The 17,071-nt window shown below is 41.5% G+C and overlaps 1 protein-coding gene across 1 annotated transcript; it reads left to right on the forward strand.

Moving 5' to 3' along the window:
• The first annotated feature begins 526 nt into the window (after positions 1-526).
• On the forward strand, positions 527-10,574 carry fbxo8 (F-box protein 8). The gene is made up of 6 exons (XM_036517037.1): positions 527-792; positions 5,024-5,357; positions 6,156-6,282; positions 7,142-7,260; positions 7,350-7,546; positions 8,950-10,574. The coding sequence occupies exons 2-6, from the start codon at positions 5,032-5,034 to the stop codon at positions 9,135-9,137; spliced, it is 957 nt and encodes a 318-aa protein (XP_036372930.1). The 5' UTR covers positions 527-792; positions 5,024-5,031; the 3' UTR covers positions 9,138-10,574.
• Positions 10,575-17,071: the final 6,497 nt, after the last annotated feature.

Genomic DNA, 17,071 nt, shown 5'->3' on the forward strand with positions numbered 1-17,071 from the left:
GAAAGATGTACCCGAAGTTAATTGATCATGTTTTCATTAAAAATAATTACAATATCTTCCCTGGATTAGATTAATTCCCTCGTTTAAAAATATACACGTTCTTCCGTCTATTCCCCATTTTTTTACCCATCCCGCTTGAAATCTCTCGCTGAACGCAAGTAGCACCCAATCTGGCATTGCTACAAACCATCTGTGAATTTGGAAGAGCACTTTCGACAGAATAGCTAATGGTACCTACACGGATTTTAGAAACGGTGAAATTCAAGCAGGAGCTGGCTATCTGGCTATGCCTCATAACATACTGTGGTAGGTCATACTTTGGTAGGTCAGCTAAATTAATAAGATCAGTCTAACAACCTGACGTAGATATTACTGTAACTCATACGAGATACAAAATGTGTTTATAGCACTCTGCATTTTTCCCGAGCGGACTCCGCTCATTAGCTATAGCTAGCTGACTATCCAGATGAATTTACTCAGAGCTCGTACGTCATTTCCACCAAAAACAAGAGACGTCAAACTCGACAACAGTGCGTGCGACACGGGGATGAGGCTGGAGGAGGTGGAGTAGAGGAAGCCCCAACGAGGACTGGCAGGGGAGGATTAAGTCTTTCGTGTCGCCGTGCTTGTTCCTTGCACGACGGAGGTGACCGGGGAGCCATTGTTCGTGTTTTAATTTGAGATGAGCGCGCCCTGAATCCGATAAAGCAAGGAGAACTATTCTTGCAAAAAAGTTGTTGTCGGGCTTCGCTGTGTCGTCGCGGCGGCGGTAGAATTATTTCATTAAAACAGGTAGGTGGCGCTGGTTTTAGTGGCTAACAAAAGTCAATCTAACATAAAGTACCGTAGCTTTTTGAGTGTCACTCGATCGAGCCAATCGAAGGTGGTGTTTAGCACTTGAAGACACTGCCTAACCAATAACGTTAGAGAGAGTCGCGCGTCAATCTATCTTGATGGTAAAATATGTTCCTCCACAGCTTTGAAAGGTCCGATAACCCTAACAAAACTCAAAAATTGGTATTTACACCATGTTATGGATAAGCATTTGTACAGCGCGACACAGCTACGAAGGATTTAACTAAACCAGATTTGTATGAATGCTGACGACTGAATTCAGAGGATGTCATAACTCCGGCCAGCTTCAGTACCTAGACTGTCTTTTGTTTGGGAGCAACAACATTCTAATACTAGCATGCAACAATTTGTTTATTTTCAGGGTTGTTGGTGCACTGTTATAAAACAACAAACCTATATTTTAGTGATATGCATTGTACCCTTTTGCGTTTTTTTTTAAATTACGGGTATTCACCATAACATTATTATGAGTCTTCATGACTGTTTATGAATATACATAACTTAAGTTCCTGGATAGGTCTCTCACTGATGTCAAGGCCAGACATACCAATTTCAGCACCATGGCTGAAAATAATTGATCATAATGTCTATGTGGTATATAGTCTATCTGTGACACTATTCATTTATTTTAAATTTTACTGTTTTATACATTCTGTCTAGTTCTCTGTGGTAAATTAATTCTGATCTAGCGCTTAGATTACCATGTTTTGCAAGAATACTGCACAGACACAGCTAAACAGCAGAAATCCCATACAACACATTCAACAAAATGATTTATACTGTATTAGCTTGCCTGAAAAGGCCTTCCCTGCCGAGTCTTCAGATCAGGACAGTGGCCAGGACTACTCAATCACGCCTGTGTGTCAGGGGTAATTCATAAGTCTCACATGACATCTCATAAAAGCACTGGATGAAGAAAAAAATGTGTTCGTACTGCGCTGATTTGTTTCCTTTGTTACAAACACGTCACTCTTGTATTGTGTTACAAGTTAGATCACCGTATATGAAATTAGACAATCATATTCACAGGTTTTTTTTGTTTGTTTTTGTTTTGTTTTTTTTTTTTTTTTAGCAGCCAGAAAGTCTTTCCTGGACACAGTAAACTAAGTAACTTATGTTTTTCAAAATGGCCACCACCTAGGAGCCAAGTTCCAGGACATTCAGAGGACAGTGCACGTCACCCCTAGTTTATGCTTTGGAGTCACAACACCAGCATTATTGACAGTTTTGACATCAGTCCCGGGGAAGCGGCTCTATTTTGTGCCTTGCATGAATGAAGGCAGCAGTGGGAATATTATTCAGGCCGCTGCCCATTCCCTCTTGTGGAGAATGTTGAATAACCGGCAAAATGACATTGCAGCAACGTTCTGGCAAACATGCCCACATCACATGGGGAACAATTGAAAACATGTGAGGAATTCCAGCGTGGGTAACTGGGTAATTCAAATGCAGGGCAGAGAGAGAGGAACGAGAAACCCAGGCTGAACAATTCAAAAATGCAGTTACGCAAGTTTTTAAAAAAAAAAAAAAAAAAAAAAAAAAGCTCAGACCGAGCTGTGTTTACTGTATGAAACCTGTGATTTGGGTTTAATGTATATTGCTAAGAGGATTAATGATACTGGCCTGGAAATAAATCTGCTGCTCACCGTGTGCTCTCCAAGTGGAGGCAAAAGGCCCATCATTGCTATTAAAAGAGGTAGGCCTAAGTGGATTAGCCTCGATACTCATCTGTGATGTAAGAAAATGAATGTAGAAAGGGGCATTAAAAGGGCAGTGCAAGCGTGTGGGCAAAAAGCAGAGATCAGCTGTGCATAGGCCTACAGGCAAATTAAGAGCGCACATTCTGTGAGGTTGGAGAAGCGTACTCAAGAACTACTATGATAAACTACTCAACAAAAAAGACATTAAAACAAAGGCAATGAAAGTGACAGTGTTCACGAAGAAAAATCACATTAAAAGGTTTATGGTCGGAGGCAACCAATGCATTTCAGTCAGACCTGACATCAGCAGGCTTCATACAGGAATAATTTAGGCCAGCGTTGCAGCTGTACTCCAGCACTTCTGTATGCTTCGCCAGCCGCTGTCTTGTTTAGACTGGCCATTAGGTGATGCATTGTGAAGACTGCCGGAAATGCACAGCCGCATCACTGAAATGCCATTGCAGCAATGGAGCGTCCCATTCTGATTCTGGCGGCAGTGTAGCATAGTGGTTAAGGAGCAGGACTCGTAACCGAAAGGTTGCCGGTTCGATCCCCGCTGGGACACTGCTGCTGTACCCTTGGGCAAGGTACTTAACCCGCAATTGCCTCAGTAAATATCCAGCTGTATAAATGGATAACATTGTAAAGAACTGTAACCTATGTAAGTCGCTTTGGATAAAAGCGTCTGCTAAATGAATAAATGTAAATGTAAATGATTCAGCTTAGCTGTGTTTGTTGTGGATGTAGCCTGTTCGCCTGTGACCCTGTGAAGGCAGGCACAGACATCAGCGTTCGGCGTGCTAGCAGCGTAATTTGTGGAAGTGTTCTTGCTGAGAAGAAGAGAGAGAGAGAAAAAAATAAAAAAAAGGAGTGGGCACGTCTCCAACCAAAGCTGTCTGACATATTTGCATCATTCGAGGTTGGCAGAGCTGCTGACAGTGAGGGAATGGGGAAACCTCTGAGTGATGTCAGCGTTTGTACAAGTCATTAAGAGGGCTCAGCTACCTCTTATTGCAACAGTGAACGTGTTGACTCAAGTTTGTGGAAGTCAATGGCCTGAGAATGCTAAATTCAGGAGCACTCTGTGACCAATTGTGGAGCATACAGGGCCTCATTCCTGATATTACTTAAGTCAGGAAGTGCAGAGAACATCACCCCACTGTTCATTTCGTCCCCATAGCAAATTAAGCTTTTATTTTTGAAGGACTGGCTGTGTAGCATTGACCCCACCCCAGGTCAAAAAACCCCACCACTGACTCATCTATTACATACTTGTTTAAAGTTTTGTGTCGCACTGAAGGAAACTGTGGAGTCTAATGCATTTTCCCTCTTGAATGTGTTTACTTTAACACACGTTACACATGTCCTCACAGGCAAATTTGCTGCACCGCCGCAGGGCCACTTTAGCTGCAGCGGAGGAGTGGATTTAATGCGGCTTCCTACTCCTTTTGGGGGGAGCACTTTCTGGAAAAGCACCAGCCCCTTTTTCATGAATAGGGCCCCCTCCTTAATTAGAAACATCAGATCGATCCAGGCCCTTCATTCAACGGAGCTCTGAGCAAAGGTGCACGTCCTTTTGGTGATTCACTCGGCCTGTGGTGGTTATGGATGATGTAGTCAGATTATTTAACGTTTTCCAATCCCGCAGTCTCGGCCAGACCAGAGGAGGAAATAGTCATAATGAGACACTTATTACGATAAGCTTTGCCCATTATGATAAGCTCTGTCCTCGTAAAGTGATAAATCTCTGGGTCCATCTATATTGTCAGTGTTGAGCTTGAGTTGTAGATTGCTTGATAAGTGGACAATCTCTCACTGTCTGTCTCATCCAGCTCCTGATAAAACCATGAAGGAATTGTCTTTTTCACTAGAACATGCAGATAGAGAGACACTGGATTTTCCCTTATGGTTAGACTGTTCTGAGTGCAGATTTTTAAACTGTTTAAAGGCTGATTCCTTGGACAGTTTTGGTATTTAACCTTGTGGGCAGAAGATAGATTTTCTCTCAGCATTTTGGTGTAGATACTATGTCTGTGTTCATTTGAAGATATGTCATCTGGAGGTTGGAGCGCACAAGCATAGTTTCCGCACTTCAGACAGCTGCAATGTTCAAGTATAGATTCCTCCTCTAATTGAGCGTTTGAAGGGACATTCCCTGTCTGACAGGACTGTTTGAGGTCAGATTCTTCCTTTTCGTGACCGTGGACTGACTTCTCCTCTGGTTTGAGGGTGAAGACCTCCCCTGACAGTTAGACCGTTTGAGGGTGAAGACGTCCCCTGACAGTTGGACTGTTTTAGGTCAGATTCTTCCTTATCGTGACCAGGGGCTGACTCCTCCTCTGACAGTTGGATGGTTTGAGGGTGCAGACCTCCCCTGACGGTTGGACGGTTTGAGGGTGCAGACCTCCCCTGACGGTTGGACGGTTTGAGGGTGCAGACCTCCTCTGACGGTAGGGGTTGTGTTCCAGCTCCGCAGATGGGTCAGGGTCTCTGGAGGGTGGCGCGGAACCAGCAGCTGCAGCAGGAATACGGCGACCAGTGCTACCTCCCCCGGGAGAGGGGGGGCAGGAGGATGGCGGACAACCTCAACAACCCCCGCCGGCACTGCCCGGGCCAGGGCGGCACCGACATCTACCAGCTGCTCCGCGCCCGCAAGGGCAAGGAGGAGCGGGGCTTCATCGACCTCGAAATGCTGCCCCCCGAGCTCGGCATCACCATCCTGTCCTACCTGAACGCCACCGACCTGTGCCTGGCCTCCTGCGTGTGGCAGGAGCTGGGCAACGACGAGTACCTCTGGCAGGGGTGAGTCGGCACACTTATTTTGCTGTTTAGAAGCTGCCCTCTTTCAAGGAAGCCCGGGCCTTTCAGCAAGCGTTACTTTTTTTGGTTCTTACACAATGTCAGCTTGTCTTTTTGAATGAAAGGAACACGTTACTTACTGTTATATGTTACATAACAAGCACATACTAACTTTGAGTAAGTTAAGCATGGAGCACATTGCTGTTAGACTGAGTCTTAGGTGTGCTTTCAGTCCTGTCACAATGTGGGTTGCCCTTATTATTGAATAGCAGTTTAAAGGAATTGAAGGAATTGGCCTTTTATTATATACACAGTGCTTCTCTGTGTCCTTCACAATAGTCTAACTCTGTGTCATGCAGGTGGAAAACACAGTCATATGTGCTTATTTCCAGTAATCAAAGTTAATGTCTTTCTGTAATAAGGGTAGATGAAATGCAGGTGGTAGTGTATGAGGTAGCAGCAGTAGAATATGAAACCAAATCCAAGAACCTCAATTAGAAAATAATGCAGGTAATACACGTTAAAGTGGGAATATGACTTTACTTTTGAGACTGAAAATAATGTTCATAGCTAAAAAAGGTTTAGGTGTCATTGTAGCTTGTGCTAGAGTAAATAAACAGTTTGATTTCATAAATTGTGTGTGTTAAGCATGGTGTTCATATGTACTTTTCTAGTTTATGTTGATGAAACTTGTGGGATTGGTTTGTATTCTGTTGGTTTGCAGCCATTTCTGTGCTTATTTCAGTCTCGTCTGTGTTTCTCCTCAGTAATCGTGTTGCGTATCCGTCCTGTCCGATTCAGGTTGTGCAAATCCACTTGGGGTCACTGTTCCATATACAACAGGAGACTTCCCCCTGGGTTCTCCTATAGGAAGCTCTACATGCAGCTCGATGAAGGGAGTCTGACTTTCAACGCTAACCCACAGGAGGTGAATACGGTGCACTCCAGCGCTGCTTCTGCCTTAAGCCATCTTCTTTTTACGCTGCGTACAGATGACCTATCATGGCGGCTCGCAGGCTTTTTTTATTGCACATTCTGTTTGGTATTCCGATGTCACGCATGTACCTTCTCGTGCACATTGGTATTGAATTAATGCTTGCAAATTTTCTTATTTGCATGGCAGATGCCCTTAACCAGGGCAACGTAACTAGCTTACATATGACCCGCGCGTACTGAATATTGGTTGTAATAAGGTTAAGATTCTTGCTTGTGGGAAAGCAGGGCCCCACTTGAGATTCAGAGCTGAAACCCTGAGGTCAATGCGCACTGCACTGCCATGCACCAAGCCTCACAGCCACCACAGCCAAGTACCACTGACTTACAGACAGGCGTTAACAATGGACATGAACCATCAAGGCATGGAAAGCAGGTTTACATTTAAGGTTAATCTTTGCAAGCTGACCGTTTGTCATGAAGTGAATTATCACCCATCTGACCGTCACTCAGAGGACACAAGGAGGCTGTGGTTCAGAGCAGATAACTGCTGATTACGTCTCAGATAACAGTCATGGGTGCCCTTCAGTGTCAGGGATATCTGATGATCTCTGATCTCTTCTTTCAGTTCTGTCCGTCTCCTAGCATAGGTCTCACACATTCATATTTTTATTGCATAACAGAAATATAACAGCTTTTCCCTGTGCGTCATGAAGTTACATGTCACCATTCTAACTGTTGCTCAGGATGTGGCTTAGCTGTGGTTTGCAGTAGATAGTGACAGAGGCTTCTGCAAATTCTCCTGCCTCTCCTTAATTCTGGCTGCTTGTCTGATCTGTGTTTGCGGGCTTCAGGGGATGGGCTACTTCATGTCCAAGGGCATCCTGGTGGACCATCCAAAGGAAGTGGCCAAGTTTATATTCTACACAAGAACACTGAATTGGAAGATGCTGAGGATTTACCTGGACGAAAGGTATGTTCTGCCTTCCGCCCGCCAGTCTTGTGTCTGTGTGTCTGTGTGTGGTGTGTCTGATGAGGTTTATGCCCCCCTTCCCCACTCAGGAGGGACGTCCTGGACGAGCTGGTCACGCTGCACAACTTCAGTAACCAGTTCCTACCCAACGCCCTGCGGGACTTCTTCAGGCACATCCACGCCCCCGAGGAGCGCGGCGAGTACCTGGAGACCCTCATCACCAAGTTCTCCCACCGCTTCTGCGCCTGCAACCCCACGCTGGTGCGGGAGATGGGGCTCAGTCCAGGTGAGAGAGCTGGGGTGGGTCGTTCAGTGTTTTTGGGCCTGCAACCCCTGCAATGGTGTGGGAAGTGGGTACAGCTCAGTTAAGAGAGTGACATTACAGTAAAATGAGGAGGGGGGGGGGGGGGGAGAGATCACTGTGACAACATGAGATGAGGAGGAGTAACCTTCACAGAATGAAGGAGGTCAGGCCTCAGTCCAGGTGAAAGCAGGGCATGCCGGGATATGAAGCGTATCGTAATGCTCTGGAACATTTCTCTCATAAAGTCAAGTTGCTTTACATTCAGAGAGGGTTTGAAGCTGTAACCTGAAGGCTGTAGATGTGGTTTTTAGGTGAGCCACTGTTGTGGAATACTTGAATTAGGTTCTTTACCTGAGCTGCGTCATTCTGTGATCAGCTGTATTTATAAATAATAGAATCTGTGAAGCAAATGACTATTGCAAAAAAAATAATAGTAATAATAATAATAATAATAATAAAGGTCATCTGTTGGAATCCTCTGTTAGTCTATGATCATGACTGTCCTTTCACTTGTCCGCTACAGTTGGCCTCGGTTGAAGGCTAACACTAATCAAATCATATAGGGTTCTGTTTAAACTGCAAACTATGGGGTTTGGATTCTGTAGATTCGCTTTAGCTTCTCTGAACTGCAATCTTCACACAGGCCATGAAGTGCGGGCATCGAGAGCTGTCCTTGCGCTGAATAAAACGTGTGAGAAATCCTTGTACTAACAACTGTCAGTGGCCTCTAAAGCTACAGTAATCTCAGAGGCTTAAAGTGTTAGTAGAGGAGTGCAGCGCTCCAACCAATCAAAGTGGTTTATTGTAATAACATCTGGCATAGCCCCGGCCGTAGCAGTCATTCCGGAGGAAAATGTGGGTGATTTATTGTAAACTTGCGATAAAATGGATGCTGCGGGGCTCCGCTCTTCACGCGATGTGTATCTTCCCCACCTCGCGCCAGTGGAAAGTGCTTGGTCATTTTCCCATAGCGGGGTATGAGCTTGGTGCTCTCAGGCTCTGGGCTCAGCCTCGCCGCATTCAGGTTTGCGCCTAATGTGGAACAATGAAAGTAAGTGGGTGTTAATGCAGCTGTTTACGCAACGTTATGCTGCGGGTCTAACAGTCACTGAAAATGTCATGTAACCGGTGGAAAAATGGTTTGGGAAATTATTGGAAAGTAAGGTGTGAATGGTAGAAAAAAAAGGTAGCGCTAGCTTAAACTGTGGTTTTAACTTAAATGGATACACTTATGTTCTATTGTGCTGGAAGGCGCTCTGGATAAAGAGTGTCTGCTAAATGCATGCAATGTAATGTAAAGACAAAATGCAATGCATTGTGGGTAGGCCGAATCCAGGTCTCCTGCTAACACGCTAACTGCATCCCCCTTGTGTGCGCGTTCCCAGATGCTGTGTACGTGCTGTGCTACTCCCTCATCCTGCTCTCCATCGACCTCACCAGCCCGCACGTGAAAAACAAAATGTCCAAGAGGGAGTTCATCCGCAACACCCGCCGCGCCGCCCAGAACATCAGCGAGGACTTCGTGGGCCACCTCTACGACAACATTTACCTGATCGGCCACGTAGCGGCTTAGCAGGGGGGGGGAGGGGCCAGGGCCTCTTGCACTCAACCCAACTACGTAATATCAGCGACTGAATGATTCTGCTCACGAGCGAGGCGTTGGAACGCTACCAACCATCCTAACCGAAGTCACACAAGTGATCACGTTGCCACGGCGCCCGTGGTCTCCCCACCACACGGCGCTCGGCCTACCTGTTGGATATACCTGTGCATGTTACATCAGAGCATCAGGTTGGATTCACGTAGTACAGTCCATATCCACAAAAGGTTAGCGCATAAAACAACTGATCACTTTGTATTTACTACTCAAAACCTTAGCTACATACAGACCAATACCGAAACATATGCTATAAAATCAGTTAGAAAAGAATATTACCACAAGCGATATTATCATATATGGGGCATATATGCTTTTCTATTGGGAACACTACATTGATTTCTGCTTATGGATATTCTCTATAGCTTATTTTCACAGATCTTTATGGTTTGGTTTGTCATTAATTTTAAGATAGCACATTAAAACCGCTGATTCTTAGCAAAGAGGAAAGTTTAGTTGGTCAATGAAGACTTATGTTTGTTTACCTTTGGTTCCCTTACCCCCGTTTGTGATGAAGAACTCGCTGCCCCTTACAGAAGAAGCACTTAACTCCTCACCTGGTAAAATATTGAATGTGTTCTTTCCCATCATCCTTTGCAGACCAGGTTACGTTTGTGAGTGTTTGTATGTGTGGATTTTTTTCGAGATGGTGGACTAACAACCCTAGCATCTTTGAAGCAGTTTTTCCAAGTCCATACTCTTCTGCTGTGACTTGACGACAATCCATAATGCTTCCGTTTCCACCTCTCTCTCTGTCTCTCTCTCTGTCTCACCCCCTCCCTCTCTCCCCCCTCCTTCTCCCTGTCTCTCTCCATATCTCCCTCCATCCCTCTCCCTCAGTGCACTTACACAGTGGCTTGATTCTATAAGCTGCGGGGGAAAAAAAGACCACTCTGTGCTAACAGCATCATGGACACTTCTCTACTTCTACTACTGTTCTGTAGGCCGTTTGGCAAACAGGATTCTGGGTGATGTGTTTGTAATTAAACAAACCTGGGGACACATTAAAAAAAATGTGCACATTTCTACCATGTTAGTTAGCTGTTGCATGTCTGACTCTTCACCTCCACTTGTGGATCTGTCTTTGTCTATGTTCTTCTGTGTTGCACAGTAACGTGCCAATAAGTCAAATAACAAAAGGAGAAAACTGACAGGAAATGGATAATATTGGCTCGCAATTAATTAATTAAACCCATTTTATTTGCACATCATGTATATATTTAAGTATAGAAATTTATAAATGTATAATTTTATTTTGAGGTATTTTATCTAAAAGATGTTTTCTCTATAAATTGAGTGAAATGTTTCTTTTTGCACTTCTATGACATTTGTTACCAGGATACAATTATTTGAGCACCCAAACATATACAAATACTTGTTTCTTTTCAGTTTTCAACCACCATTATGAATTAAATTGTGATTATTAGCATATTTTAAAGTTAGTGAAGGTAGACCTAATGTCCTAAGATGGTATACTTTGAGACGTAATAATTGTTTGATTTGATTGAGTTTTAAAACCTTTAAAATCTTTGCATAGGGTCATTTCAAAGTCCTTCACGTATGATATAAACAAGGTGTTTACTCAAACTTTTGTCTAATTTATTTCATCTAAACCAACTAGCAAAAAAGTACAATGTGACTGGTGGGTTTCTGAAATAAGACACTGGAACAAAAACATCTAGATTGTAAACGAAAATGATAAATAAAACCATGAGACAAAGTCCCATTTGTGGAGAACCATGTTTGTTGTCTGATTAACCTTGGATGTGTTCATTTAGGCCCATACTAAATACAACTGCAGTTCTCTTAGCCCTTGATTTAAAGTTTTTTCCATCAATTTAAGGACAATGTTTCTTGTTTCCATCACAACATTGTGAGTTTAGAAGTCCCTGTAACTAAGGAAAAATGTTTTCATAAGACAAGGGGGAAAAAAGCATTTGCTTGAATTAATTGTGTGAAGTTAAGGACAAAGTGTTGTGCAGTTAGATTGAATAGAGGCCTTAGATGTGATCTGTCAGTCAATGTGCATGTCCCTGACTTTCCCTTTGCAGAGGCTACTACGGCTGTGCTTTCAGCGTGTTCAGGTTCATCCTTCTTTGTCTTCTCTACACTCCAGTGTGCAGTAAATTCACTGGACAATAATCTAGTCAGAGCTGAAACTGGAACTCAGATCTCCACCTCTGCAAAAAAAAAAAACATGACATTAAGACAATTAAGTCAAATATCTACGTGCGTGCAGTTGTGAAACCCAGGTTCTGCTCTTACCAAAGCCCAGGATCCTTTCTCCTTGGATACACATATCTATATATCACAGGTTTGTGAATCTGCCTGAGTACAGACAGAGTTTCCCTCTCCCACAGACAATGAAAATACATGATCAGATTGTAGATTCATGAGCATGGATGAGATGGTTTGATGTCATGACATTGGGAGTTTACGTCTGGCACTCTCGGTTGGAGGTTGAGGCTGGCCTGGTCCTTATTTGGCGTTTAGTGAGGAGTGTGATCTTATGCACGGTGATGAATTCGCCCTTTGGTCTGACGGCAGATGACAGTGTTTTGGGAATCCCTGGCCGTCTGTACTCCCCTGTTATGTTTCATTTCTTCTTGAGAAAAAATTATTTTGCTGGATCTGGCAGTGAAGTAAGCAGACTTTGAAGAGGTTACTGCAGGTCATTGGTTTGTAGTCTAGTCATTACCTATAATACCACATGATCTTATTTTTTAGATGTTTACCAAAGCATAAAGCTTTGACATTTTACATGTAAATCCACACTACTCTACTTAGTCATATGATGAACTACCAGCTTCTATAAACCTGTATGCTTATAAAATGGAAGGAACATAGGCCTACTAGCCCTACAGTGCCTGTAAGCAATGCAATTGTGGTATGGAAGAAAATATTGCATGAATATTTTACTTGTATTTATCTGTCTATGCCCACGTTTTGTCTGTACCTAAGTGCACCAATCTGAAACACGGAGTTGAAAGCCCTTGTGTGATCCTGCGCACGGACGCAATAAGGCCTTTTACATGGACGTCCGCAGCGAGATATATATATATATGCGAAAGCCGTTCCCAGACACAACATGACTCTTGACCCCGGAGCGGCTCTCGCTTTAAGTGCTATTAGTTAAATGGATGCGCGTTCTGAAGCAGACAGCCATTAGATAAAAGGTCCTGACGACACTATCTGGCTGGCACGCGGCTTTATGTTTTAAGGAAAACAAGTATCTGTAAAGGAGCCAGTGAAGTGGGCAGCGTTGCACCCCAATAGCTCCACCCTTCTGCGATAGCAGAATGATGTCGGACTCAATGCGTTTCCACGCAACGGGAAAAGGAGGGAAAACGGTGGCGGCCAAACGTATTATTCACTTACGGTTAATGGCCCTTGAGAACGTAATGTATGTCAGTATGTTCTTAACTGTTAATTATGCGAAATATAAGGTGTATGTCTTTTTAGTTAAACACATATCAAGTATTTAAAAATATGCAGTGACTTTCGAGTTAATTAATGCATTTTGCTGAACTGTGTAGGTCAACGCTAGAGCTATTCCGTAAGGTTGATAGGCCTACAAAAATTAATTACCTTTAATTATACAATATGTACCGAATTTTAGTGATGAAGGGGATTGCGGATTAATTTTAAATATAGCCTATATATTTATAAAAACAATGGGTTGAAACAGATATAAGAATTCGTCGTATTATGACAACCAACGTTCATTTAAAGCTCTTTCACAAATATTTGAATTTCGAACAGGCGACGCAACGCGATAACATGTCAATCAAATAAAATTTTAACAAGGCACTTAACAGGAACTTTAAATGATTTTTTCTCCCCACAACCTATGCTTTGCAGTCTTTTTTGTCCAGTGTGAATTAGCGATTGCTTGGTCAGAATTTATCGTTTTAACATATTTGGTATCGAGATTTTCCTTTATTGTTATGATGGGTCTTAAAGACATTGCTATATCTTAGGATTTATAGTGTTAAGTTAAATAGGAGCCAAGTCCATAAACTATCATTTGGACCATACGGAGCCTGCTTTCAAAATGTTATTAGTTTTGCTTGACAGATCAAATTAATTTTGTGTATAATCAGTGTACATTGATATCCGCATCCTTACAATCATAATGGCACTCAGTGGCTCAGGTAAAACCATTGATCAGCACTCATACACAGTGGACCAGTATCAAGGCTATTTTAATTATATGGCGGATTTTTTCCCAAATGTATCATAACAGTGACGCCAAATGTCAACACTTTCGCTGGTCAAAATAAGCGAACCCATTTAATTGTTCTAAAGTTAGTTTTAATGCCCTTTTATAATAGATCATCTTAAATATGTTACGTTTGTCAAATTGGTATTATATTAAAATATCACAGAATGACATGCAGTAGGAATGTTCTGTCATAGTCAGATATATTTATTCAGAAGAATATCATATTGTCAATAACCGGCAATTTAACATAGGTTAGTGAATTATAAACACACACATACATCCCACTAATTCATTTATACAGCCATTTACCACTTATTTAAGAAAACATATATAACAATAAAAATGTTATTTCAGCGTCTTTTTCTGTTTTATAAAACACTGGAGTTCAGCTTTTATGGTCCAGTGTAATTTAGTCTGCCTACTTTTGACCGCTTATTATTGTTATTGCTATTACATTTTAATATACTTTGTTCTTGCATTTTTTTTTTCTTTAGTGAAACAGAGTTGTCAGCTACTGCGGTAGATGGATATTGTTTATACAGGTAACATTATTTTGCTCGGTATGGCTGACACGGAGGCTGGGGTTTAATTTGGCGTGATTGATGAGCCTCAGCGCATGTCCTTGCGTTCGGCATCACTGCAGTTTGTCAACACAACAACCTGGTCGAGCGCGACGCCTCTCTGTCGCCTGCAAATTCCTATCCGAGATAAAAACAAACCAAGAATTCGGTGCCAGGTACATGTCAATGAAAATGCCCCCATGCCTTTTGACAGCTTGTTTCATGTGAAATTTGAATATTCAGAGTAGAATGTCCACGAAAGATAGCCTAGTCTTCCGTGATGTTTCTAAATGTGCAGGCTATATGCTCAATAACGGAAATAACAGTAATAAATTTATACTTGTTAAACGTTTAAAGGAAAACTACATCACAAGAGTCGCGCATCCATGAAATAAAAATAAAAATACGATCCAACATTTGAAATGACATGCGTTCAGATCAAAAACAGAAAAATAATGTATATATATTGGATGTAAATTGTCTGGACTTGAACATCTTGTAGTAGGGCTATATGCAATTTTCTTTAATAGTATGGTTTATACATACACGTTATTTAAAACGTGTCACTTTGAGTAAGATTGACTACAGTGTAACCAAAAACTAATCCCACGAGTTGCACATAGTAGAAGAAACCTTATAAGAAGTGAAAAGTATGATGAATTAATTCAGCTTTGAATCTCTTTTCGACGTACACTTACTTTTTTTATTTGGTGCATTTATTTAGTATGAAATTGCCTCTGGTGGATAAACCGGCTGGTAAAACGCAATTCACTGAACCCGGCAAAGAGGCTGAAAGCTATATGGACTACTTGACAAAAGGCAATGTTACATTCATATTACTAATACTGTATATAGGCTATTGCTCGAAAATCGTTTCGAATTTCTCATGTCGTTTAAATGTATAAACTTTTCGGGTGTTCATGCCATAAACGGTAAATAAACATCACCATATGCTTAAAGTAAGTGCTATTTGGAAGAATTGGAGTGGATAGCCTATCATGCTGGAGTGGATTTTCAATTAAAAAAAAAAAAAAAAAAAAAAAAACGAGAAACATTAACAACAACAACCACTACTACTCGCCCAATAGTACTAATAATAATAACGACAACAAATAATAAATCAGCATTATTATTATTATTATTATTATTATTATGGTCATGTTTTATATCACTTGCCAATAGTAAATGCATAGCTGAACAGAATGCAGTCTTCAAAGTGGCCGCAAATAGGCTTAAAGGTGTTTCGTTGCCTTTGATCAATAGATATCATGAAGAATGTTGTATTTGAAACGTTATCAGAACGTAAGTGAAATAGACCGTGCCCCGAATGGTGAACAGAGCAATAACGTTGGCAGGTCAAACTCCTTTGTTATAAATGTAAAAATCCTAATGGATTATCTTTTTACATACATACTTGGACTATAATGATGCTATGAATTCGTATTTAAACAAGAATTTCTATGGATATATGATGTGTTTTGTGTTTGTTTTGTTGTCGCTTTCCGTTTTTAGGGTTAACATTTTAACGCAAGGGTTACACTAAGGTGACGCCACATGTTTTTAGGCATACCAACTGTGGTGAACTGACCATCAAGATCTAAATGTCATCATCCTGCCTTAATTTCCATAATCAGAAACAACTGATATTTTTTGCAGTATATCGATGACATCATTGTCGAAACATAGGGAAATTGCACCACATGCATCTTCATTTCATTATTTGGTAAAGGGCCGTTTTAATGGTTTATTCCAACGGTTTTAACCGCGCTTTGGTGTTTTTATTGGTGTTACTCTCACGCAATAGATCGACATAACTCGGATGTCAGGCAGACCACAAAGCTGGAGATAGTCTGGAATTTAACGGCTCTCCTCTTCCAACTGTTGCCCTTTTAAAAATTCATGGCAATATGAGCTTTAGTTGGAGTGGTTATGGTCCCGTTGGAGAATATTAACAATTTACTGTTTGAGGATATAGACCGTTTGAAATATCTGTGTTTCATTTGAATTCTAAAGATTTCGCAGTCATTGTTAACAGAAATCATGTCATCGTTCGAATTTATGCAGTAGCCATTGACATTTTTGTTTTTCAGTTTTTTGTTGAAGTTGTTGTTAGGGTTCGTGTCTCTATCATGGTTAACAGTTCTTAAAAATCTCTGGAAATATTGGCAATGTGTATTCAAACGTGAGATTATGACTAGGCCTACATGTACCAAGGAGTAAAAACGTCCGCTCAAATGCATTAGCTCAGAGAACACCCTGACACATATGGAACAGCAGCCTGACGAGCTCTAAAAAATCTATTCTATTAGACAAAATCAGACAAAGGTTTACTGCTAAAACTGTCCAACAGGGTGTTCTCATTAGACATTGTTTTTTTCAACGAATAACCTTAAAGTTTTCATCCTGGCTAGTGTGTGTCCGACAAAAACCTTTCTGCTATTTAGAATGCCGTGCCACTCTTGGTGTCTTTCTTCATAATCTCTACGTAATCCAGAGACAGACGGTAAAGAGAGAGTGCCTCTGTTTGTTTAATTGTTTCCTGTACCCTCAACAACCACGGTCTATATTGCAGTCTACCTTTAGGACTGAATTACTGTTTAGGTTGGATTACTTCCCCAGCCATAGATCATTGTAATGAAAATGAAACGCCGCCAATGCCAGGCGTGCCCGTATCTACTTTTGGAATGCCATAGCATCCGGAAATGCTATTTTGATAAATGGGTTGCGTCGCCATTGTTCTGCGAGAACTGAATGGAAATACGCAAAATATACAGTGATAGCTATATTACTACAGAGGGTTACAGTGAATTGTAGTAGTTCAGCTTCGCAAAAGACACTTATTGTGTAAAGATTTTTTTCTCGTTTTATATCAATACTTCAAGTACATCTTGCGTAAAGTTCATTTTTATAGGTCAGTTACTTGCTGTAAAAGTTCTAAGAATTTGTAGGCTACTCTTCTCTTTGAAATGGTTTTCAACGAAACCTGAAAATTATAGGCAAGGAATGTAGCAAAATATTAAAGATCAAGCTGCATATGACATTAAGTGAGAATCTTCAAATGGTTT

Source organism: Megalops cyprinoides, chromosome 22, assembly GCF_013368585.1.
Source record: "Megalops cyprinoides isolate fMegCyp1 chromosome 22, fMegCyp1.pri, whole genome shotgun sequence".
In the NCBI taxonomy this organism is placed as follows: Eukaryota; Metazoa; Chordata; class Actinopteri; order Elopiformes; family Megalopidae; genus Megalops; species Megalops cyprinoides.

What these genes read in the sequence shown, in the direction of transcription:
- fbxo8 (XM_036517037.1), top strand. Translation starts at nt 5,032, where the DNA reads ATGGGTCAGGGTCTCTGGAGGGTGGCGCGGAACCAGCAGCTGCAGCAG. An exon ending in TCAACGCTAACCCACAGGAG is followed by an intron (nt 6,283 to 7,141) that starts GTGAATACGGTG and finishes TGCGGGCTTCAG; the next exon opens with GGGATGGGCTACTTCATGTC. An exon ending in GGAGATGGGGCTCAGTCCAG is followed by an intron (nt 7,547 to 8,949) that starts GTGAGAGAGCTG and finishes GCGCGTTCCCAG; the next exon opens with ATGCTGTGTACGTGCTGTGC.